The following is a 25,359-nucleotide window of genomic DNA, read 5'->3' as shown; positions in this document are numbered from 1 at the left end:
TATGCCGCTCAAATTGTATTTGTACTGCTCCTCAAAATCTCCGCAAACACCATTACACAGATTCAACACACACATCTAAAACAAAATGCAGGCAGACAGACCTAAGCATGTACAAAGTGCTTTGTGAGAGAAAGTGGTCCCTGCAGAATTTCTTCTTCTTATTCACTTCCAACTCTTCCCAGACCCTCATTGCTTCAGCAACTGCCAGGTGGTCACTGACATGTCCCTTCAGCAAACTGAGTTTTGCAGCAAGCACCTTCTTCTCTGAACGCTTAAACAAAACAATGCACCCTTGTATTGCCGCACCACTGTCAAATATATATATATATATATATATATATATATATATGTGTGTGTGTGTGTGTGTGTGTGTGTATATATACATGTATGTATGTATGTATGTATGTATGAATGTGTGTGTGTATATATACATATATATATACACATATATATATATATAATTTTTATAAAATTCCAGGAAATATGTTCTAGCTATTACCCACAAATAAAACTATAAATTATCTAGAATACTTCAAAAGTGGAAGTAATGAAACAAAGTAAACTTTACAACTACTGACTGTTGTTCAACTCGGCAACTTGTGGATCGTAAAAGTGGGAGAATGAATTAATAGAAAAAAACAACCAGGTATCTCATAGTATGTCTGTTACCATTTAATAAGTTAGGTTTTAAAACATTTTTTTTTTTTTAAATTGCTTTGAAGGATAACAATCATGTTGTACTGTGGCCATAGGCGGCATGGCCACTTGATTTTAGATTTATTTTAATTAATTAAGAATTATGGCTGTTACATAATTTTAGTTTTAATATTTGCCCCTTCCCTTTTTTTTTTAAAAAAGTATTGGTCTGTTATAAGTTTTGTAAATCTTATTTTTAAATATGTTTTTATATTGTTATTTTTTACGTTAATGGTTTAGTTTCTTAATATTTAATAATAACGCTTTGGACTTTTAATCATAATACGGTGTGCGACGCTTCCCCCCCGTGAACATGCAAATGGACTGTTCCAAGGCTATAAGGTGGTGGGGGAAATACGTCAAGGAGGACAGAATGAGCTGTTTGAGTGAGTCGTCAGCTGATCGCTGTATGAGGTGTGTGTGCGCTTGGAGCGTCACGAGCGCAATGGCCCGTGGTATTGGGCCTGAGCGAGCTCGCGAATACTTTTTCAATAAAATCAGCTGACGTGTATTAAGCATTGGGGAATACTTACGTTGTTACGGGTGCTGCCAAGAAGAAGAAGAGATCACGCTACATTTTCGGTTGAATGCAGAGTTAATATGAAGCATTTAGCACTTCTGCTAAATTACAGTCCGCTAAACTCCGGCCCAGGAGGTCCGGGGGGTGATTCGACGTACATCGTTCATCCAAGTAAGTGATTCCGGCTCCGAACTTTTGCCCCTGTAACCCCGGGGCGTTGATATGAACTTTGCCCAAAATAAAAGTGAATAATCCGAATAATAACTTCTGCTAAAAGACCCTGCCCACAATTTCAAGTGTATGTTCCGTCGTGGTACCCATTTTTAACGAACCTTGTATCATGCTTGCCGTGAAGCGTCGTAAATTAAAAATCACCCGGGTGTAATTAAGACATTTTAGAGTGACAATTATTTTTATTAACTTTTATTTAAAAAGAATTATAATTCATTATTTATATACATATACATATATATATATTTTTTTTGGAGCTGCTTGTCATCAATGTCTGATTTAATTACAGTCTTTATTTATTGGTATATACTAAAACGTGGCTCTATTAAAAGCCTCTGTAGCACTATAGGGCAAAAGGTTATAGGCATTATTGTAATCTTTTTGAGATTTTGTTTTCAATTAAATTGCCTGCCATGTTCATGCGCAAGTAGTCCCATTAAAGTTGTTAGCATTGCAAGTAATTACGTGTTTTTCGTTTTAAATACTATTAATCTGTTCTCTTCCTTTTCCAAAAGGTCTTTGAATAATTTACTTAAGAATTTTGGGGCACTCGTTTATTGGAGCAGCGCGCAAAATAATAATTTGAAAAAGATTGGAGTGTTTAAGGCTGTTCCCAGACGGGTGTCTGACTTTTGGTGGTGTGACACAGGAGTGACAACCACGACAGTACTTAGGTAAAATGTTTAGATAAATTCCATTTTAAAAAAAAATTATTTTGGTACCTATGAACTATCAAATCTGGCCAGTTACAGTAAAGATAAAAATTTAAAACGGACTTAACGACTTCCTTGCTTAATGTCCTTAGACTATAATTGTTATAAGTAACAGAGTCCAAAATTGAATTTAAAATGTTCTTAAAAATTATACAGAAATCACATTCCTCTGGGACTTAACTGCTGCACGCCAGCTGATGCAAGGGCGTCCTCAGCAGGCGCCTCAAAGCAACCGCGGCCGGTAGAGAAGGGGTGCATATCAGGAGTCCGCGAAGGAGACACAGGAAAGGTGGCTCAGTCGGGAATAAAGCTGAAGTGAAAAATTGCTGCCATTTCCCATACAAAAAAAAGTCACACTGTGAGAAAAATCCATAAACTACATCCCAAGAGGGCCGAGAGAGCACTGTATCGAAGGCAACAAGGTGAAAGATAAAACCACAGAAAATTACTGTATAACACTATATGTTGTTATGGCATTAAGGAAAATAGGTAATTAGCTCCCTTTTCTATTTTCTTGGGACTACATCCCTTATTCTCTTCAAAGAGACTTCCGACCCTAAAAAAAACTGCAAACAAGAAACACAGATCTGATCTTCCAACAGGTTACCGAGAGACTTCCTGGCGGGAGGTGGTGGCTCGCATAGTTAAAGATGGTCACAGAGCCAAGAAGAGGGTGGGGCTCAATATTTTAAACTTTGGCCGACAGAAAGGGTGTTGGGCTGTAGAGCGGTGCCATGTGGCCTACAGAAGGTACCATGAAGGGAGAGGAGTGTTGAGTAGAGTTGGAGGTGGTGCCGAGAGGTGGTAGGTGCTCTCTGGTGGCAGAAACCAGGAATAACATAGGCCTTAATTTAATTTACGAACAGTCCGACAGGTGTCGTGCAGGACAGCGCGACTTGCGCTGGCATTTGGTTAGGAAGGGTGGGGGTTGCTGGTGACCAAATGACAGGCAACACTAGGATGCGGGGAGGGGAGAGGAGAGGGAAATCATGCCGACATTGTGGCAAGAAAAGATTAGGCAGGCGGGAGGATAAAAAAAATTCCAGAGTAGAATGGGAACCAAGCTTACACAGGCCAGATGCACGGCACCGTGCATGTCTGGCACAACGGGAACGTAACGAGGTTGTATGTGATGGCAGACGGGGAAAACCGACATGCTGCCAATGACGCATGGGGCAGTGAGACGTGTCTAGCCACAGCGGTTGGACCGACTGGCTAAAGTTTAAATCGTAAGGGCTCCATGGGGTACAAAAATTAAACATGAACCTCTTGATACTCATCAAAAACATGACTAAATAAAAAAAAAAAAAACTGTGCCAAGAAAATCCCTGATTTGCAGCACAATACTATATTTAAAATGTACAGCCAACCAATAAACAATCTTATTTTTGCTTAACTAAGATATAAACATACAAAAAAAAAATTCCAAATTAAATTCCCCCCCCCCCCCCACCCCAAACTAATGAATGGCAGACACCATAGACTACTAGCAAAATTATGAATTAATTAAGAAGCTGGTTGACTTAAGGAACACTGTCTAATTACCAACTAGTAGTTAACTGCCAGTCTGCTGGAGTAAACTTAAGTTGTGTTATGCATGAAACTCTTTGAGGCATTCAGAGCCTCAATTGTAAGGACATGTATTTCACAATTGCAATAAGTGAATTTTTAACGCAAATTTTGAAATTTTTGGGACAAAAAAGTGAATTTTTTACTTCTTATAAAAAATAGTAAGAATTCACCTCTGAGCACTCAGAATACTGCAAAAAGAAATAAAATGTAACGTTATGTTTCTGGGGTATCGGAGGTATGAAATAACACAAATAACTAACACAGCACGCCCTAGAATTATGAGGGCAAACTGGGACAGATTTTAGATCAAATTTTTTATGACTTTATCTAAGAATTTGTAATTTTTTCTGTTATGGTATAAGCTAAAATTTAAAGCTAGAAAATTTGTTCTTGAGTAAAATTGTATTGCATTATGTATACTGCTGTATATTCACCATTATACATATAGGTCTATTTAAAAAATGTATTTATCTATTTGTAGGTAATGCTTTGCTTAGTAAGCACTGTAGCCTTTTGTACGGTTTCAGGCTACTTGCTGCTGATGACTCCTCACAATTTTAACTTTACTGCACTTTGTAAAAGGAGCTTCAACCAAGACACAAAAATTAGCTGTATAAAAATTTGAAAGTAAAAATTTTTTTTAGAATACATGAATCAACTCTTTACTAAATTAGTGAAATTTGTGCTCTAAAATACATTAAATGATAATTTAAGCTCTTTGATTCATATACTAGATGGTAAGTTATCAATCAATTCAATACTATATAGTTATAACAGATAATTTAGTTACCAAATACATAATATGCAACTACATATGTATAAGCTGAAAATAACATTACATAAAGATTATATGTAATATTACAAGTATAACTAGCCAACAGTACGAAGGAATATTTAATTATATTGGGAAACATGCTGCAGTTTCTGAGCAAGTTTAGGGATGTAAGTATAAAACAACAAACACCAATTTATTTAGATATGTTTAAAGTAAGCAAATCTGTACCATTTTCACTCACAATTTCAGCATCCAATCTTGCATTCACGTCCAGGAATGAAGAACTAAACAAACTAAAGCTGGAATCTTTCTGGCCCTTGCATGCCAAATCCGTAAAAACACTTGTTCCATAAAGTTATATTTTCAGGTATTAACATTGTGGAATTTTTGTTTAATTTGTCAAGCTGACTATAGCCTGCCACTAGAATAGCAACAGGCTCACATTCATCAAAAATGATAGTGACAGTTTTCACCTAGAGCCAAAGACACTCTGGCCACAGAACACCTATGTTAATAACCTCATTTTCATTAACCTAAAATCTGCAGACTACCTAATCTCTTACAAGATGTCTACAAATGCATTGTGAACTAATTTCTGGACTTTTCTTGGCCTTTTAAAAAAATTCTTTTAACAACACTTTATATCATAGGGCCATACATACTACAAAATATAAATATGATTTGAAGTTTATGTCAAAAAGCTAAAACCTTTTCAAAGATAATTCTCACATGATTTAAGTGAACAGTCTCCTTACTATCGATCCAACGAATGGGTCCTTGAATGAGAGGCTGGCTGCAATAGAGAATATGGGATCGATGCAGCTGAAGATGGTAGCCATGATGATCATCTTCCCGATCTGCGGGTCCAGCGGCAAGTTGGCGAGATGGAATCCCAGAGGAGTCAGGTTCTCGTGCTCATCCAGGGCTTTCAAGTCTTGCAGCAACTGTACAGTTGAGACACAACCTCTTTCCAATGCACATTTCTGCTGCACCCACATTTTTTTTTTTTTTTTAAATACTGCCTGCAAACACTAGTGATAATAGATAAATGTAATTGATGGGATGGTCACGTTGCACCATTGAGGCCAGCCACTGCCGGGGTTGACCAGGTTTCCAGACCAGCCAGGAGGCACGAAGAGCTGATCTGGACAAGTGAACTTGTACACACCTCAAACACACTCAAGGTACCCGAGACAGACTACCAAGCCTCAACTACTGGTGACACTGCTGGGATTGTTAGCAACGCACTGCCGTAGAGGTAGTGCCTCCAAATGATATAGTGTGTTAAACTCAGTCTAAGGTTTCAACTAGGCATCTGCAAATACTATATTTTTTTTTCATTCAAATCAAATTTTGAATTAAATATTTAAATAAAATTTTAAAATACATAGTGTTTTTATACAGTTTAACAATTATATGAATTTTTGTAAGAAATTTATATGTACAACCTGATGTACAGTATGTTTGTGATAAAAAAAAACTGCTCTGTGACTTTGAAATTACCCGATTATTGTTTAAAGAATTAAACTCTTAACCCTTTCTTTCATACTTTGTCATTTCCTAAGAATTTTTTTTTTTTATATTTTATGTAGTAATAATCTTAACCTCTTATAACATATATTAAAATATAATTTTAAAACATAACATATAACTTAATGTATTTTATTCATAGCCCTAAAGAATGATGACTAGATGAGTAGTGGAGAAGCCATCCCACCCAAGCATTCTGATGTCCATACAGAGCATTTAGGGATATCAGAAATAATCAACCAATAGACAATCCCAGTAAATTCCTTTCCATTCCCCTTCCCCATCACCCCTCATATTTATTTCATTATCATTTTTATCATTTCCACTTTCCCTCTCATTCCCACCTTTATGGTCAACACAGTATTTAGGAAGTCAACAACTGCATCAATTAAAAATCTGTACAACTCAATTAGTTTTCAAATGGTGAGTAAAGTTAAAATGAATTGCCTCAACACACTAAACAATACTGAAATTTCAGTAGGAAATACTTGAACTTCTTAAACCGTTACCAAAAAAAACAAAATAATTTTATGGAGAGAAAATATGTGATTTAATATTCTTCATTTTCTGATCATAAAAGGGACTAGACAACAACAAATACAAATATTGATTGCTCGATAGATTTCTTATTATCTTTGAATAAGATAAAACTTACCTTAAGAGAGAGCGCGATCACCTTCGAATCAGGAGGGTTCATAACTTTCCCCAGGAAGGGCTCAACTTTGCCGAGCTGAAGGATTTTAATTTGGAGAATGACTTCGTCCAAGCGAGTGCGCAACATCTCGGGAAGCGGATAGTCAGTCATGATCCTTTCCCGACCTCGCGAAAACAGGTGGTAGCAGTTGCCAGGCTGCACCCTTTGGGACAAAATAATACAATTACAAAGTGCTCTATCCAGTTACTGATAACAATGACAGGGATACAATATATTTCTATTTCTACAAAAATAAAGAAGTAAAAAGCTCCACAGCAGAATCTCGATTAACCAAGCTTCGCCTAACAGAGCTGACCTGAAGCGCCATTATCGGCAAAGCCTGACTATATTTTCTTGAGGACCTAGAAAATAATCTACATGTCGTAGAAAGCCTAAAGAAAGATAATCTCAAAGATGACATTTTCTCGCTGGGCGAATCATGGAGTGATATGACTGAAAAAAAAAAACTGGAATAACCTCACTCTGAAAAATATTACCTCTGTGCTCACTAAAAACCAAGAAGATTTTCTTCTTTCATCTGTGTTGTCAGAAATTTTGCTTATCAGAGTACGCAGCAGAGCAGTCTACATTAACTTGGTTAATTTCAACTCTACTGACACTGTAACTAATGTAGCATTGCAGACCCCTGTCCTCTCCAGCTTTGCAGAGTATTTTTAAAACATAATACTTTTTTTTAGTAACAGTTTATCAGTTAATTATATGGTCCAAGGTCAAAGGTCATAGTGACTTAGTTTTTAAGCTTTTATTTTAAGATCCTTAATATTCTTATAATTAATTTTGATACTTGTATGTTTTACTCAGAAAAGCAGCTTAATTTTTTACTGGTTGTAGTAACATTCTTTGCTAGGTTATGTTCTGTATTTATGGATTTTTAATTTTTTTAAATATAGATTTCATGGTGGTATTTTACGTTTGGATTTATTTAAAAGCTTTAAGTATGTTTCTGGAAAATTGTGTATTGTGTTGGGAAAAGAATGGATGATAAACATAGGCGTGACTCAGCAGTGCCATTTTTAGACTTTTTTTGTGCTGGTACGTTCTGTATGTAATAATTATGATGGGAAAATCAGTAGATGTTCCCTCCCACAGGAGACTGCAAATTTATCATGTTTTTTCATCTGTCAATCAGAGAAGACTAAGTGATTTTTCATGTTTTATTTTTTGGAGGAAAATTTGTATTTGTATTTATATTTGTTAGGAAATTTGTATAATTTGTGTCCTTGAGAGTGCTGTGTTAAGATTTGTTGGTGAGGTCAAGAATCTACCCCTTCCCGGTGTGATGGATGCAGATTTGTAGCTTCGTCGTTAGTCGTTGTTTGGGCATCTGTGAGAGTAACTGTGTTAAGGGGTGGCTCACCAAATTTAACATACAATGTAGAGTTAAGAAGAATTTCACACCTGTGGTCCAGACCATGCTGAAGAACATTCTTTTGGACATTTTTAATTAGAAGTTTTCGACCACAGGTGGCAGCGTAGGCCCTGTTGAAGGTGTTTTGTGGCCACGCCGAGCAGACAAAGGTCTGTTGGCCCTTTGTACCATGCATCACAAGCATTCGTTGGATTTTCGTTTCTGGACTGTGAGTAAACTATCTTGCCCAAGTGATGAACTGATTTGTTTGAGAAGTTTTGTTTGACTGCGAGTTTTTAGTTGTTTTTGAAGTGTAAATGTTTTTGCAGGGTAAAATGGTGGCTGTATTCTGTGTTTCGTAAAAAGAGAAAATAAATTGACTAACTTTACTCATGACTTCTTTTATTCATTCAAGGCAACCTTCAAGGTAAATAGACATAAAATAAATTAGCTAAATTTTATGTAACTAAAAATATCTTGTTGTCAAGCAAAAATTATTCAAGTTTTTGATGTATGTGCAATTCAGCCAAATTGAGAGCTAGCCAGGGGTCTGGATTGGCACACTAGTAACTCTGAATGTGAAATATTGATAGACCAGCTATTTAAGGTATTATATTTTTATTTCATTGATTACAGAAAAAGCCTAAACTAGCATGTTATAGATTAGCGATTTTACAGGATTTATTAACTATACAATACACCTATCCCTCACTTAGCACGGCTTCAGATTGTGCGAATTTATTTAGCACGATTTTAATTTTACTGCCCCAGACTCAAATAGCATGTCTGTAAAATTCAGTTAGCACAAAATCTCGGCAGGCAAAAAAAAAGTCGAGCACGACGCCACGAAGTCTGTTTCAACTTCTGTGAACATGTGCTGTGGGATACATTTAGCTAAACAATGGGGGGAAAATAATAATGCGCAGGTCTGTCTACGCTATCGGCTGTTGTACAAACATCAGCTAAGGCAAGTTAAATTGCGGCTATGGAGTGTAAAGGTCCAAATGTTTTTTTAAGTCCGCGCGTATGCCACCGTGCCGTACCGTTGTCGCCTGGCTACAGACCGGGCCGTGAAATCAGTCTAGCCAGTGGCAGGGAATTCACTCAAATAAATGCAACGTCTGCCCATTCAGCTGCCGGTAACTGTACATGCTTGATCACTCAGTCATAAATCATTGTGTTCAAGTATTTGAGAAAAAACTATAAGTATTACGGCACACTGATTGTCATGAAGGCCACGCTTATGTTGGTCGCACTTTAGTTTTAAACAAGTCAACTGTGCGCACAATCGTAAGAAATAAGGACTCTTACCAAAAGTTTAAATAAGTCTGATGCTGTTGTTTGTACTAGCGGGAATATATTTGACATTAGATACCGGAACAGAAATGAACAGATGATTCACGTGGAAAAGGTTGTTAAATGAATGTTGCAATGAAAAAAAAAATTGGCTTGACAGGATTGGTGTGAACCAGGTGGTGATACATATGCGAATTAGCACTTTAATTTTTGAAAAATTAAATTATAATTACCCCTTCAGTAATATCGGTTTCACTGTCAGTAAAGGATGGTTTGGAAAAGTACGCGATGTGAGTTGAAGGTCACGCCCAGGCGGGCAAGTCAGCCAACCGACTGACGATAAAGTACATAACCACGTATCTCCCATTGTGCAGTGTCGTATTTGTCATACAAAGTGCGATGAGAGGCATATCAAGATAAATGGTGTGACATATTTATAGTTGAGTGTTATTCAACGCATTTATATTACGTAAAGTATATTCCTGCACAATTTTGGAACACATTAAATAAATTAGCCTTGCTATTTATGGAAACTATTGAAACTAATGCTTCAGAATACGCGATTAGTATTGTCACATGGCTCAAAATTATCATTAATTTATTTAATTATTTTATTTGTTGGAAATACAATTTTAAATTCTTTTCTCTAGTTCGGGACTTGGTTTCCCTCACGCTCAGATGGTGTAACACATTTGTTTGATTTGGGTCTCCGCGGGGCTGGAAGAGTGTGAGTCTTGCACGTATTTGTCTGGGAACGCAGGCGTGACCGCGTTTAAGCCAGGCCAGCTGACGCGTTGTTTGCTGCTGTTCTAGAGAAACACGGCGCAGACTTGTTTACCGTTTCTTTTGAGGGCAGCTGAAAACGAGGTTGTGCGCACGCGCAGTGCGCAGGCGAGTGTCACAATCTGGTGGCCGGTTTTCTGACTACGTGGACATCCCGGCGTAGGCGAGCGTGCGGCCGGCTTGTAATAACTTTACGTGTTTGGAAAACACAGGAAAACTTCCCGTCAGGATGTTTTCCCCATAGGGGTTTTGCGGCCAAGCAAATGGTTTAAAAGAGATGTAAAATGTTTTCGCGAGGCTGTAATCCTGTGGAAGGCGGTTATGCTGCCCGACCGTGCGGCGACGTGGTAATGGTTAGGTGAGTGAAATTGAAATGGCATATGCGTGATGCCGGAGTCTTAGCCTTCCGCAACTTCATGTTTCTTCGTACATAGTTAACTTTAAAATTCTCGTATGGTGTAGTAGTTGCTCTCTCAAATAATTTGTTTTAAAAACTTTGTGTTATTAACGTGTAAGGAGTTGAGAACTACAGTTTCCTTTTTATTTTCAAGTATAATCTCTATAATGTGCTTGTATCGCGATCCTTTTTTTTTTTTTCATGTTTATGATGACGTTATAGACTTAATCTAAATAATTTTTAAAGTCCTTTTCGAGGTAGTGAATGTTCTTGATAATTTTTATAATGAAATTGTGGAAGAACTAATGACGTTTGGTATCACTAGATGGCCTGGGGGAAATGATAAGAATAAATAATGTTACTGTGTTAGTTCTAATAATGGAATCATAATCAGAATTTAGTAAGTTATTTCTTTATGGGTATTTAAGGATTGTAGAGGATGTGGAAAGTGCCACATCATTTGTCATCACTAATTATTTATTTATTTTAATAAATGTTATGTGTTCTATTGTTTTTAGGTTTATCTTATTTTCCTCAGTATCCTGATTTTCTATTCTTGTATAAGAATTCCCCTACCCAGAAGATTCCAGTTATTGAAAAGCTCTATGGCTAGTTAATGTTTTGATTTTATAATTTATCTGAGCTACATTTTTTAAGAAAGGAACCCTTCCCCCCCCCCCCCCCCCCCCCCCGCCTTTAAAGTGAGACGTGACAGTATTAACCTGAATATAGGCCAACTAAAATCGCATGATGACACCTAAATTTTAATGTACTTCCACCAAAAAAAAAAAAAATTCTTCTTCTTCTCCTACTGTACAACTTAAAGGTTGTAATTACTATCAGAAGAGATAGTTCGTTTCTTGTTTGGAAATGTGAGATAGACATGCCACATTTTTTGACACTATCACAAATAACATGTACGCAATTGTGAATCTTATGAAAAACTACACCATAAAATTCTGTTTAGCGTAACATGTCTAACATACACATGATGTTAATTTCAAATTAAAAGGAAAAAAAATTAAGTGTAAAGAAGTTTTCAAACATGAGAAATTAATATTCATAGGTGCGTTTACGTAACAGATGAAAATTTGTGCATCACTTGCTTTTCAAAATTGTAGGCATTTCAAAGTAATGGAACACACACTGATGCAATTCTAAATTATTTTCGATGTAGTTTGGTTATCCTGGAAACAAACATTCTGTTTATATTTTTTCCAGATTGTTGACTAAGAAAAAAAAATACTTGCATAATGAATTTGATTTTATTGCAATTTATTAAATGAAGGTAATCAAGACACATATATGGTAACATAATATATGGTCAAGTATATTTAACCATTTTTTGCTTTTTGACGTGATAACGTCTTATAAATCAATGAACGCCGGCTGCACGCACGAAAAAGCACGACTAATTGTCACGTTCCACCTGAGCCAAGCGTGCAAGAATCGGCCAAGCGTGCAAGAATCGGCCAACCACCGTGCGAGAAAATCTTCTATAATATCAAACAGTTTAAGGCGAGCTTTTTAAAAGCAGCAATTTAAAAATTTTGATTTATTTGTCCAATTTCCTCATTTCAAATTAACAATTTATTGACATTGATTTGATTTCAGTTTACTTTTATAACTAATTGTTCGTGATTATATTTAAACAAAATATTTAAATTAAATTTGCAAAAACATTATTAATATTTGAAAATTAAAAAGTATGCAATTTTTCATCAATGTTTTCTTATGATGTTATCACGTAAAATTATCGTCTGTAAACCGACTTTACAGACAACCCCCTTTTTTTAGAATGAGTTTACGTGGAATATTTTTTGGTGTACGATCCCAGGCCTACCTTTCATGAGAGGTTTTATGAACAACCACCCTGGCCTCTATTCAAATTAGTATGGTATTAGTTATGGGTAACACTACAATCTTATATTATTTCCAAATTTTTTAAGAAGAAATAAAAAAAAAGCAAAATTCTTAATTTTTGGTTAGAATTATTTTTGGTCTATGAAACAAAAAAACAGTAATATGTATTAGGCATGTGCGAGAAAGACTTTTTTGAATTCGAGACGAGATCGAGAAAGCAATTTAAAAATTCTCGAGAATCGAGTCGAGATCGAGAAATCTGTACTTTAGTTAACAGGATAATATGATCCAAAAAAGTAAAACTCAATAATCTGACAAACATACATAATTATTCAATAATTTTATCAAGTATCCACAATTGCAATTGCAATTACAACTTTACCTTTAAACTCAACAGTTTATTTGCCTACTGTCGTATGTAAACATACGTTATTGACTCCATAGTCTATACAGTTTCCTTGAGCCATGGACGGTACTTGATCATGAAAGTCTGAACATTCACCACTATCGATATGTCACTATCGATACGGACCGCAATTTAAACATCATGTTGCTTGTTATATACTGCTGGCCGTGTGTATAACCTAAGGCCATAAAACAAAATGCAATCGCGGAAGAATTCTGCAGTCATGTTTATATTTTTATTTTTTACCGTACCGTTTTACGTTGATACTTGATATTGATACCGAAAATGATTTATTTTTAACTTTAATGTTGGTTTTATTTACGGAAAATAATCATTTTCTTCTGTAATTTAATGTGATAACCACAGCACAATTCATTGTTTACGTTTACCGTTTCATGTAGTGACTTGTGAACGGAAGTTGTTCGTTTTTAACTTTTTAATAATTTATCGTGTATACTATCGTAACAAGTATATTTTATTTTATTCGATCTACGTTACATTGAAGATATGTTAATTATTTCAACACGCAACGCAAAATGCTGCCTCAATATATTATATTACCTAACCTATTTCTTGTTTACGAAATTCTCGAAAATTCCGAGCCAAAAAAATTATCTCGAGACGAGATCGAGAAAATTTCTATCTTGACTCGTTCTCGATGATGCCGAGACTCGCACATCACTAATATGTATGTGTGTGTGTGTGTGTGTGTGTGTGTGTGTGTGTGTATGTATGTATATATATATATATTCATTCAAATTTGTGTAACAACTGCACACCGGCAGTCCTCAAAACTCACCTGCCAGCCCGTCCCTTGCGCTGCCGAGAGTTCGCTCGACTCACCCACTCTGATTGCAAGGTCGCGACGTTGTTGACAGCATCAAAGTTCTTCGTTTTCATTTTGCCACAGTCAATTACATACACCACATCGTTAATGGTGATAGACGTCTCAGCAATGTTAGTGGAAAGTACAATTTTCCTTACACCTAGCACACAAACAACATATGTCAGAGGTTATATATGTACGCTAACTCAAAACTTTAAAATTTTGACTTACACCACTATATTCCCCCCATTTGATTGAAAGCTTTGAGTTTAGCTTAATTTTTTTAACAATGTCATTTTTCTCGCCCTGAGGATGTCGCCAATTTAAGCAAATGGCCAACATTCACTTGCAGAAAGCCAGATTATTTAAACATACATATACATGCTTAATGTAATTTGTGCCCAAAGACTCAATCATATACAAACAATATCACCACATTATAGTTCCACAAAGCACACTACCACTAAGTAAGTTCTGGAAATGACATTATAAAATAACAAAATCTTACCAGGAGGTGGTTTTTCAAACACAGCCTTCTGGGTCACTGTAGGTAGCATGGAATGAAGTGGGATTATCAAATATTCATCTGAAATGCACAATACACAAAAACAATAAAAGACAACTCACGTGACAGTTCAGTTTCTGCAAGTATCTACAGCAGTTTTTTTCCCCTCCAACGTAATTAAACCCATTTTTTGCAATTGTAAAAGTGTGTAACTTGCTGTCAGTGGGCTGGTATATTTGGTATTCCTGTTTTCCCCACCAATACATTCTATTGCCACTTCACCTTACTATGGTACCCTTCAATCGTCTTTTAAAGACTTCATGTTGGCGAGATGTTATAAATATAAATCATAATTTATTCATTCCATAAATCGGACCCAGCCTACATCTCGGGCCTCATGCACAAAACTGCTCAATGGTTTTACCGCCCAACCCAACATTATAGGATTTTTCGGGCCCACACGACTATGCAGAACCTAAGCTTATGCAGGAACACAAGTGCAGGCCATTGAACACACATTTACACACATGCCAACTGTATTGACAATTTTCACTTTGCCATTTCCTTCTGTCAAGCAGCTATTGTGAGCTCATTCAGTTTTTACCATTTTAAGACAGTCTCTAATCCTGGTGTTATATTCACTTCCGATCTCTCATTCAATATTTCGGCAAACCACAGAGAAAGTATGGTGAAAATAGCAATTATTATTCTTCTTAGCATAAAAAAGGCAATTTTATTCTTTTTTACTTGTATGTTGTTCAGAGAAAGAAAGAGATATATTTTAAGATAATTCCTCTGCCCACCGCACGACAAGGCCACCAACTTGACGAGGCGATTACAATGCCATCTCATGTTAGGCAACTCTACAAGCATTCTTTAAGTGCAGTGAAATTTACCTACGGATTGGTGACTTCTTCAAGTAATGTATTTATATTTAAGTGTAATATTAAACAGCTTCATTACCCGGTTTTAAGCATAAATCTGTAATAAAATTTCCCTGACCAAAATTTCAATTTTTCCTCATAATCATATTTAAACAATTTGCTCATTTTTCAACATTCTAAAAGAAATATAGAAAAGCCAGTCTCCACCATCCCATAGCTGGCCTAATTCTCTCTCCACTTTTTTTTATTCTAACAGAACCTTACATACATAATTTTATAGTGTGCATAAACTTGCACGAAGACACCACCTGAAAAAAAAAAATTGTTTCCAGTCTGGCAGATGGCAAAATGGAGCATGACATGTTCCCTTCAAAATAATATCACTGTGGATCACTGGGGAATTTCCATAACTTTTCTAGGTTTCCAAATAAATTACAAGACTTTCCACGGACCAACTCCAACTTCCCTGACTTTTCTCTTAATTTTTCCGTAACTTTTCAGGATATGAACACCCGGAGTCTACACTCCGAATACAAATTAATTTTCCTTTAGTTATTACAGCAGTTTAAGTATTTGAAATTGAATCGAATACAAATAATAAATCATCATTTTTATATATGTAATATTGAATATTCACATGGGCATATTAAAATGTTCTGAAACCAAGGTGAAACGCTACCGCATTATGGATATGAGGATAATGTTCACTCATTTATATTCACCCTTATGTTCTATTACCAGAACATACCTGACGTATATCCCTTTTCTTCAGTAAGCAAACCTTCCAGATTTGAAATTTCATTCCATCCTGGAAGAAACACCAGGATTGCACCTTCACCTTCATTGTTGCAGATGTGACGAATGAGGGACTCTATAAGATTAATACTGAGTTCTTCTGATGAATACTTTCCCAGTGACTGAATAACATGGTCTGAATATTTCTGTTGAGACTTCAAGCCGCTGTAAAATAAAGATATGTTAATGAAATGCCTTACAAATACATACTTAGAATAAAAGATGATACAGGTATCTTCTCCAACAATGATTAGCTTGTGATGGCGATAAATTAAGAAGTACTGAGGAGTGACTCAACATTTTCTTGCATAGCATCAATACCCAGTGATATTATAATAGGTGTCTCAACATAAAAAGACAAGTCCAGAATTAACAATACAGGGAGCATACAACATCCAGTGTGACCATGTAGACATACAAAACTATTTTACTGGCAGTGAAATGGCATATACAACCTGCAAACCTAGCCAGTCAACACAGTAAAAACTAACTTGAAGGTTTTACAATTTTTTTTTTAGTTTTCTTTACCTTATAACGAAAACAGAGAAAAAAATAACTGCCCAGAAGATGGTTTGGCCAAAAAATACATATGAATATTTAGTGAATAAATGCATCTTTTTCACAAAATCTGATTTTTTTTTTCAGACCATTCTCTAAACATCTGACTTTTACCGACTCTTCCTCAATGTACAGCCAGAAGAACACTAGAAAAGAAAACCGACATTGATTTGAAAGACCTCAAACTCAACTATATCCAGTATGAATATAACACTTAGTAAAAAATCACATCAAACATCTTGAATCTAAGATGACACTGTGAAGTTGACATCAAATTAAACAATGACCTTGAATACAAATTGAATCACTATTTAAAAACATTCCCCATATAGACCTTCTGTTATTATCATGAATTTCCCATGCATAATCTACTAGGATATGTTACAAATTGTGCTATAACTTTTTCATAATACAGGTTCGAGCATTACAATAGGGCACACAGTACAGTAAGGCCTCCTCAATTCTATGGAAATAAAAAGTTTTGAGTTTAAATTTTATTGTTAGTAAATATACTTCAGTTTTTCATAGTATGTTTATTCTACAGTTGCAAAAGTAGCATCACTGCATGTAAATTCAAGTTTGTATCGAAAACATGGTGAAGAGAAGGATACTTATATAGATATAGTGGAAAACATTTGGCCACAAACGTGAAGCGTTAGACTCGGAAAACCTGACCTATTTGAATTTGATATTTGTATTTGTTAATAATTTGTTATTCGTAATCATCTTCAAACTAAAAAAACTTGATATTTGCACAGGCCCGATATTTAGACAGGTCTGGAGTCACCTCCCTTGTGGCTTATGGCTGACACAAAAGAAGATGGCTTAGTGTGAAGGAAAAAAAAAGAATTTGATCGTTTTACACAAGCACGAATGCACCGACCCGAAAAAGGAACACAATAAGCATTTAACGTTTTACCCACACACTAGTTATTAACAAAACAAATACTATAAAGGTAATTTCTACACTTTATAGAAATCGGTTTATTTATTTTATTCACGCTTAACATTTTCATCAGTTTAATTATGGTTCGCTTATTCTATGCAATTGTGTGTGATTTGAAAAGTATTTTGCTTTGTCTATGATTATGATTTTATCTTTGGTCATAAACTTAAAGTTATTTTTAATTCATTTTCTCTGCATTTGTAAAGAAAAGGAGTTTTTTATTACTTAATTTCTGGACAAACAGTTCATGTTTTGTCAAAATTTAGAGAATCGCGTGGTTATTAACAAGAAAAAAGAAAAAAAGTTCTTTTAGAATGTTCGTCAGTAAGCACGTTTTTAAGTTAGATTCTCCAAATATCTACTACAAGAAATATGACGATATTAAATCATTCAAGCTGGATTGCTGAAAATTCGAGAAGATTTATAGATATTTGCAAGGAATTAAGTGGATTTATATAAAATTATTTACGAAGAATTACCAGATATTATCAACGAGACCTGAACCATTAGCTGCGGATATTGACGTGTATAAAAGAACTTACCAGGAATATATAATTTTGAGGATAATCTCAAATTGACCTGCTTAAGAACAATCGACAAATTCAATGAAGATTTGATTCCCGAGTCTACTTCTGTCCTGCCCAACCACGACTGACTGAAGGAAGGTGTAAGAACGTTTCAACGCGACGATGGAGTATCCAGAGAAGGACGATCCGTGAGCCAGTCCGACGACCAGCCCCAGGATACCGTTCGAGAGGAGTGCCCGGAGTACTGCTTCTACCAGTACCTAGAGTGATGGATGTCGCTGTCCGTTGATCGCGATGTGCAGTGGTCACCGAGGATTGCCTATTTTCCCTGGTGTGGTTTGCTGAAACCGAGGTTGGTTTGTCCCAGTCCCGTCCCGTCGCTGCATAAACGTTCGTCGTTACGTTCAAGAGTTCTATCCACGTTAATAAACAATTAGTCATTCAAAGAGACTTAAAGAATTGAAAGTTTAAACGAAAATTGTAACAACTTTTCTTCATACATATTAACTTGGCTAATTTAATTTATTGTATATTATACCGGGATCCCAGTATTACATAGTTTTAGACGTAGTACATGATTGGAATTAATTTTGGAGTTAGAAACTCTTGATTAAGATGTTTATTCTGGTGTAATATGTTTTCACTGAAACCCAGAGGTTTGCTCACCGACTGATTACTAAACGGCACACAATCATATATAATTTATTTTAGCTTGTTGTAACTTTCAACATAAACTAAACTTAAAAGGAGATATAATTTTTAATTTATTTTAATCTGAAGTAACTGATTTACAGCTTTGCCTAAATATTAATTTTAGAAACTTGATTACGACTTTGCATTTGAATTGATGAATAACTAAAATCCCTGAAATAATTCCAATTATCTTAGACTAGCAAATCATTTTACTTATATTATAGTGTGACTTATTAATTCTGTGAATCAAATATGTTGTATGATTGTTATGTCAACGATACAACGACACTTTGACAATACACTACCATATGTTACAGAGATCACATACTTTTATTTACCACAGATAAAATAGTTACACTAAGAAATATTTTCAGTTTGGATTCTAGTAAGGTTAATTTACACTATTCAATTCATTCATTCTGGCAGGACACCACAGATGTTAGGAAATATACAATAAATAATTAATAATTTCAGTTTGATATATTAGTGGGTTCCGTCCAATACTAAACTCATAAATAAATTTTGGATAGCATAATATACAAGTAGACTGATTTTCACAAAAGAAAAAAACAAGTTAACATGATCAAGTCTTATATAATTTTTGAACTACAGCTAAAAAACTTCTCTGTTCAAAATCCTTATTTAAACCCACCTTCAATTTTTTTTAAGTGTTACTGCACTTTAGTGTTACCTAAATTTACTTAAATACGGTATCTTCTATTTTACTTTTAAAATACACTAAATATTACTGCTTATATAGGCCTTTTGTAGACACACAACTATTCCCATTCTCTCACCCAATCAGACATGTCTATCACCCTCTCCCCTGCCCAACCAGGTGTCTCCTGTGAAGCGGACAGAGCTCTAAACAAATGAGAAGCTCTCCGTTACAATTACTGGTGCTAATAAATGTCCCTTTACCGTACGTGTATGTTTTCTGTACAGACACAATCTATCCCATAATACTTCAAATCCATGTTAAAACAAACCGTATCATGTCATGCTTGCCTTGCACTGTACATAAACAATGATGCAGAATTTTATATACTTATACAAATCATAATATTGTCACCTGAGGTAACTGTTTTTAGGTTTATAGACTAAACTAATGAGTAATTCCTTGGGAAAAAAAATCCTACCAATATTTATACACCCTCTACCTGGTATAAGAATCAAATACATTTAAACAAGACAGAGCTGCAGATTCAAGACAGAGAAAAAATTATTTTTTCACAAAAAATTACTTCATATTGTGCTGAAACATGACTGTCATACGCACAGAAAGTGTTTTCTTTTATTTAAATAACACTTTTTAATTATTATTATTATTATTTATTGACATTTTATGTTTTTGTTCTGTGTTCACGTCTTTGGACGTATCTGCAACTACCATTCTCTATGGTGTAATATAAGTGACGCCGAAGCTCAATTAACAAGACCCCTCTAGGGAACATTGGACCTAAAACGGCAAATTGAACTTTTTATTTAATAATTACATAAGAGAACTTCCATTGTTGTAAAATTCTATTTTAAATTTAAGGAATTGTGATGTATTAATTTGTTTTGCTAATTGTCTGTGAGTGATTTTGAACATGTAATTAAGTCAACAATCTTAGTGATTTAGCCAATCAGCGACGTGGTTACTTAAGATAAGCGTCACTACAGAATTAACGAAAAAAGTCTGAAATTAACGGCGATGATGGCTGCATAGGCCGGATTGAAATTCCCTTAAAAACTAATGAAGATGAATAGCTGGATAGGTCATCCGACGATCAGGATGTTTTGAAACGTCGTTTACATCTTAAGTATATGTTATTTAACTAGGGCACGTCATAAATGACGTGTACTGAGGTGTGTTTTACCGTGAGTAACCAGCGACTCATGATGCCATGCTAATTTGAATGTTCACTACATACATACATCGTGATTTTTGCCGACGGACTTTCAAATATTACGTTTCATTGTTGAGCTATTATAAAATCATATGGAGATAAACATTTTTTATTAAAACAATCACGCATCCTGTTTTACATACTTGACTTTTGTTCGATCACCCAGAGGTGAACTGAGACAGATGTCTCGAGATGCTCTACCGCAAATATTCAATGAGTTTCAGCCGCGGAAAATAAAAACTAATTTTAATAACGAACATTTTAAATAAATATTATTTTCTCACGTAAATAATTTATTATTAATCGAGATTTGCAACAAACATTTTTTATTTTGGACCATATGAACTTTTGTTTCATGTTACCATGTGTGCAACCTAACTCCTGTAATTTTATCAAATATAAAACAACATACCACTGGATTGATTAGAGACAAAACATACTTTTATTTGATTAAAGAATATTTATATTAATCATATGTTTATATGTTGTTATTTTGCAGTGCATGTGTATGCGTCTTTCATAATTCTAATTGATTTGTTGTTTATTCCCATGTCTTGTGAAGTTGTTTTATAGTGAGAGAATATTTAATATTTCCCTTGTGTATAATACTACATGATCTCTAAACTATTAAGTAATTTATGTAGTGCATAAGGGTGGCGCCCATATTTGAATTTTTAAAAATTAATTAAAGAATATATTTAATTTCCAGAGCCATAACCATCCATAGATAATTATTTAGTATTTAAACTTCAACATCTAAATGACAAGTATATATTGTTGTTACTTAGCAATACTACACGCTATCTGTGTATTTAGCATAGCAGCAGTAGTACCACTACAGAAAAGTGGTTTCACAACGTGTGGCCAATCACATCACAGAAGAGTGGAGCCCAACACACACTGATTCTGTCACCTATCATAGTACAATATCTTCCTAAACCATTTCCCTTCACAAAGAATTCTCACTCCGAATATGATAAGAGAAAATACATAGATAATTTTACAATAAAATTATCTATGTATGCATTGTGTATTTACCTGACATATGGCAAAATATAGTTTTCAAACTCATTCCTTTTCTTGTTAAGAGCTATTTCATCAAGAGCATTTTTATTTCCACGGTATGGTTCACTGAAATTTCTGAAACTAAATAAAGAAAGCACACAGTTACAAGGAACTAATAAATTAAAATAGTAAACAAATAAAAAAACAAATTTACAAAATTTTATTGAGACCAAATTTAACACATACTAAGTATTGAAAACTTAGTTTTTTTAACTTGTAAATTTTTCCTGTACTAAGTACCAACAGAAATTTATTCTTATAACCAACTAAAATTAGTAAGCTTTAATACAACACAAAAACATAATGCTTGAATAATAAACAAAATTTAAAAAAAAAATTTCTTCTAATAACTACAATGGCAATTTTTTTTTTTCAATTTAAATAGAAAATAACAATTAAAATTATTTTATAAGTACAGTAAACTCTCGATTATCCGTGTTAATTGGGACCTTCCGATGCCCGGATAATTGAATGCCCATAAGAAAACCCGGATAATTCGTTTCACCACTTAAAAATTGTGTATTTACTGGCAAAAGAGTGTCTCTTCAGTAGAATTCTATGAGTACAAGCAAAGGCTTTGTATACCGTGTCCCAGCTTATTGGACCGTAAACAATACTGGCACTGTGTTGCCGCCATCCTTCTCCTGTCCCCTTTATTGCTACGGGAGGGAGAGCGGCTGCAGTACCAACTCAGCATCTCCCTCCACCCTTTAACGACCTATTATCCGGGGTCACTACAAAATAAGTGTCTGAACCACAGCACAATATTATACACCTTTTTCCCCACCTTCCAGCTATTGCATTTTATTTTTCTACCTCGCGCGGCAAGATATTGTTTCTTGTTAATTCCGCCTATTAAAATTAGGATGCACTTTACAGTCATAACTACGAGTATGGGATACTAAGAGACCTTCGAAGTTACGAGAGTTTTGAAATGCACCGTCAGTTTGACTACGTAAATAGTAATCCTAAACTAATCTGGTTATTACGAGTGCTTCCTTGTTTCGTAAGAAAGAGTGATTTAAATGGCATCTTCAAACAAGGAAAAATACCGTTAGTTGGAAGGAAGAAAAGGTTCACGCAATAAACAAAGGCTGCAAAGAGAGATAGGGCCGTGGCCATATGCTGGCGCCGGGGGCTGTGGACCATGACTCGCACCTAGCTGTCCAGAAAGAATAATGGCTGTTGTTGGGTGGGGGTTTTTGGGAGAGGAAGGGGTGTCTGGTGGCGAAAAACATGGATCTACTAGCAAACAGCAAAAGTTTTTCTTCACTTTTATTAATGTCTCGCACGGTTGGATTACAATTTCATATTCCTGTGCTAATTTCGCGGCAGTTTCTCCTTTTCTTAACCTGTCCACAACTTCTAACTTCTCTGCTATTGTCAGCACTTTTCGTTTCCTTTTACCAGACATGATTACAAAAACAAATGTGCCTGGGAGAACTGATGTAAATAACTGCGTGAAAAATGCCTCTTCCAGCCGTCAGGAGTGTGGGGAGGTAAAAGAGGTAGAGGGACCTTTTTTTTTTTTCGCGGCATAGCTACACCCCGTCATTTTTTTTACAACTTCATAAAAAAAATCAAGCACGGATAACCCGAAAACCGGATAATCCAGGCCCGGATAATCGAGAGTTTACTGTAGTATATATTGGTAGGCCAGCACCTGGTTCTTGGTGCCATCAGCCACATTGAATTATGATGTAAGGGTGGTCATCTTTAAGTCAAATTTCCTCAAAAATGCAGCAGCAGTTAATTATACCAATTTTGTAACTCAAGATTAAAGCATACATTGTGGAACATTGTTACATAAGAAAAACACTACATGTATGGATGGATGAACACACACATTCTTTGTAACAAGGTATCGGTATCGTAAAAGAGAATTAGTAACTGCATTCCCTAAACATAACTCACCCTGTCATCTGCAAAACATCCTCCAGGTAGAATTCTTTCACAGGGTGTGTGAATCCTGGGATGTCAATGGTAGGGCAGTTATCAAAATATTCTGAGAATTTCTCAGCATTCAAAGTGGCACTCATTAGAATTATCTTAAGATCTGGTCTCTGGAAAAAAAAAAAAAAAAAAAAATATATATATATATATATGGAATAAAAATCTAATAATTTTGTATTTAAAGTTAGGTAGGTATGTATTTTTTTTAAAAAATGCCTCGTTAGTCTTTGAATCATTGTCCCTACACAGGAGCTTTATGCCTGTGATAGCTGCAAACTTCCGAAGCTTGCTCCAACTGGAGAAGCTAGTGTTTACACTTCGTAGGAGTAATATTTAGCACATGATAGATTCATAAATGGTATATTAAACCAATGTGTAAAGTTATAAATAAGGAATTATTACGTTTGATACATGCAATGACAATTCCTTTTATACGTCATGTTACGTGCTATAGCATGTAACATGTCAGTGCTTAACACCTCTGTACTGCTAAAATAAAAAAAATTGGTTGTCTGTAAAGTCGGTTTACGGACGATAGTTTAACGTGACGTCATAACAAAACATTGATGAAATGATTGATCCAGAAGAAAATTAAATATCATATTCGGCCTGAGACTGAGCCGTAATAGGTTTTTGCAACCAAACCATTTAGGCATTAAAAATATTATATTCTCTGAGGAAGAAATTTTTTTTTTAATTTTTCTATATTTTGCATGATAAAATCTACCTCTGCATACTTTTATGAATAAAATAGAATCATTTTTATTGAATTATCACTATTTTTATGGATGCAAATAAGGAGTGAAATGAAATATACAATTTAATTGATAAATTTACTTTTATTTGCATTCATTAATTCAAATATATTTATTACTTTTGGAAGTGTCGCGCGTGCCATATTTATTTTTACAAGTACAAAAATGAAAATATTGCAGCGGCCGGGATTCGATCCGTCAACCTTTGGATCTGTAGTCAGCGATGCTAACCGCACGGCCACGAGGCCATATTGTAAACAATTGTTTCAGATGTTATATATATATTTATATAAATTTCGTTTTGTGTTGTGGAAGTCTTAAAAACGTATGTAGTCCACCATGTTTATTTCTTATAGTGGTAGGCGGGAAATTAATAACTGTATCGATTGTGCTGAAAATCGGTGGACGATCGTTAAATTACATAATATTAATAATTAAAATGACGAAAATATGATTGAAAAGTCAAATCGATGGTTGTTCCAATCGAGTGGAAGAGAGATGCCACGCATGCATACAATGAGCATAACAGGACACATCCGTAGTGAGACATCCGTAGTGGGACAATGTGCATTACGGGACACTTTTTTTGTGCGTGCAGCCGGCGTTCATTGATTTATTAGACGTTGTCACGTCAAAATATTCCTGTCAAGGGTTGACGCTTGGGTTTGGATACACAAAAGGGACTCACATATTTTTTTTTTTAGTTATTAATTGCATTACAATATCCAAATCAGAATACTAAAAAGTGTTTTTGAAACTTAATAATTTAATCACGGGAAAGCCGCGACGTTAGAATATTACCATTATAAACAAATACAATTTGTTTCAAATTACGCTAAGTTATTTACTAAGGATCCTAACCGTTGCTCAATTCTATCAGCACAAGGAAAAAACCAAATCAAAAAGCCTTAAATATGTCAATTCAAAATAATGACTTAGTATGAAATTAAATTCACTACGAAATATATATAAGTACTCAGACTTGAACTCGGTGGTTTAAGAACTAGACCTCTGGGATTAAAGCAAAGTAACCCAAGTCCATGATTAATGAAAACTTAACGAGTAAATAAAATATGTGAGAAATTCTAAGATCATAAAGTTAAATTTTTGAATGT

General features: G+C 34.9%; 1 protein-coding gene across 1 annotated transcript in view; it reads right to left on the bottom strand.

Moving 5' to 3' along the window:
* The window catches only part of LOC134533937 (ATP-dependent DNA/RNA helicase DHX36-like), a 63,519-nt gene that overhangs the window by 9,896 nt on the left and 28,264 nt on the right, over positions 1 to 25,359 (bottom strand). The window contains exons 7-14 of the mRNA XM_063371756.1: positions 23,451 to 23,599; positions 21,510 to 21,617; positions 15,809 to 16,020; positions 14,180 to 14,257; positions 13,645 to 13,831; positions 6,693 to 6,894; positions 5,263 to 5,451; positions 102 to 271 (exon numbers count right to left, since the gene is read on the bottom strand). Of these exons, the coding sequence (XP_063227826.1) occupies positions 102 to 271; positions 5,263 to 5,451; positions 6,693 to 6,894; positions 13,645 to 13,831; positions 14,180 to 14,257; positions 15,809 to 16,020; positions 21,510 to 21,617; positions 23,451 to 23,599 (1,295 nt within the window). The remainder of the gene's footprint in view (positions 1 to 101; positions 272 to 5,262; positions 5,452 to 6,692; positions 6,895 to 13,644; positions 13,832 to 14,179; positions 14,258 to 15,808; positions 16,021 to 21,509; positions 21,618 to 23,450; positions 23,600 to 25,359) is intronic.

Source organism: Bacillus rossius, chromosome 7 (genome assembly GCF_032445375.1).
Source record: "Bacillus rossius redtenbacheri isolate Brsri chromosome 7, Brsri_v3, whole genome shotgun sequence".
NCBI lineage: Eukaryota > Metazoa > Arthropoda > Insecta > Phasmatodea > Bacillidae > Bacillus > Bacillus rossius.
This window is presented reverse-complemented; position numbering and strand designations above follow the sequence as displayed.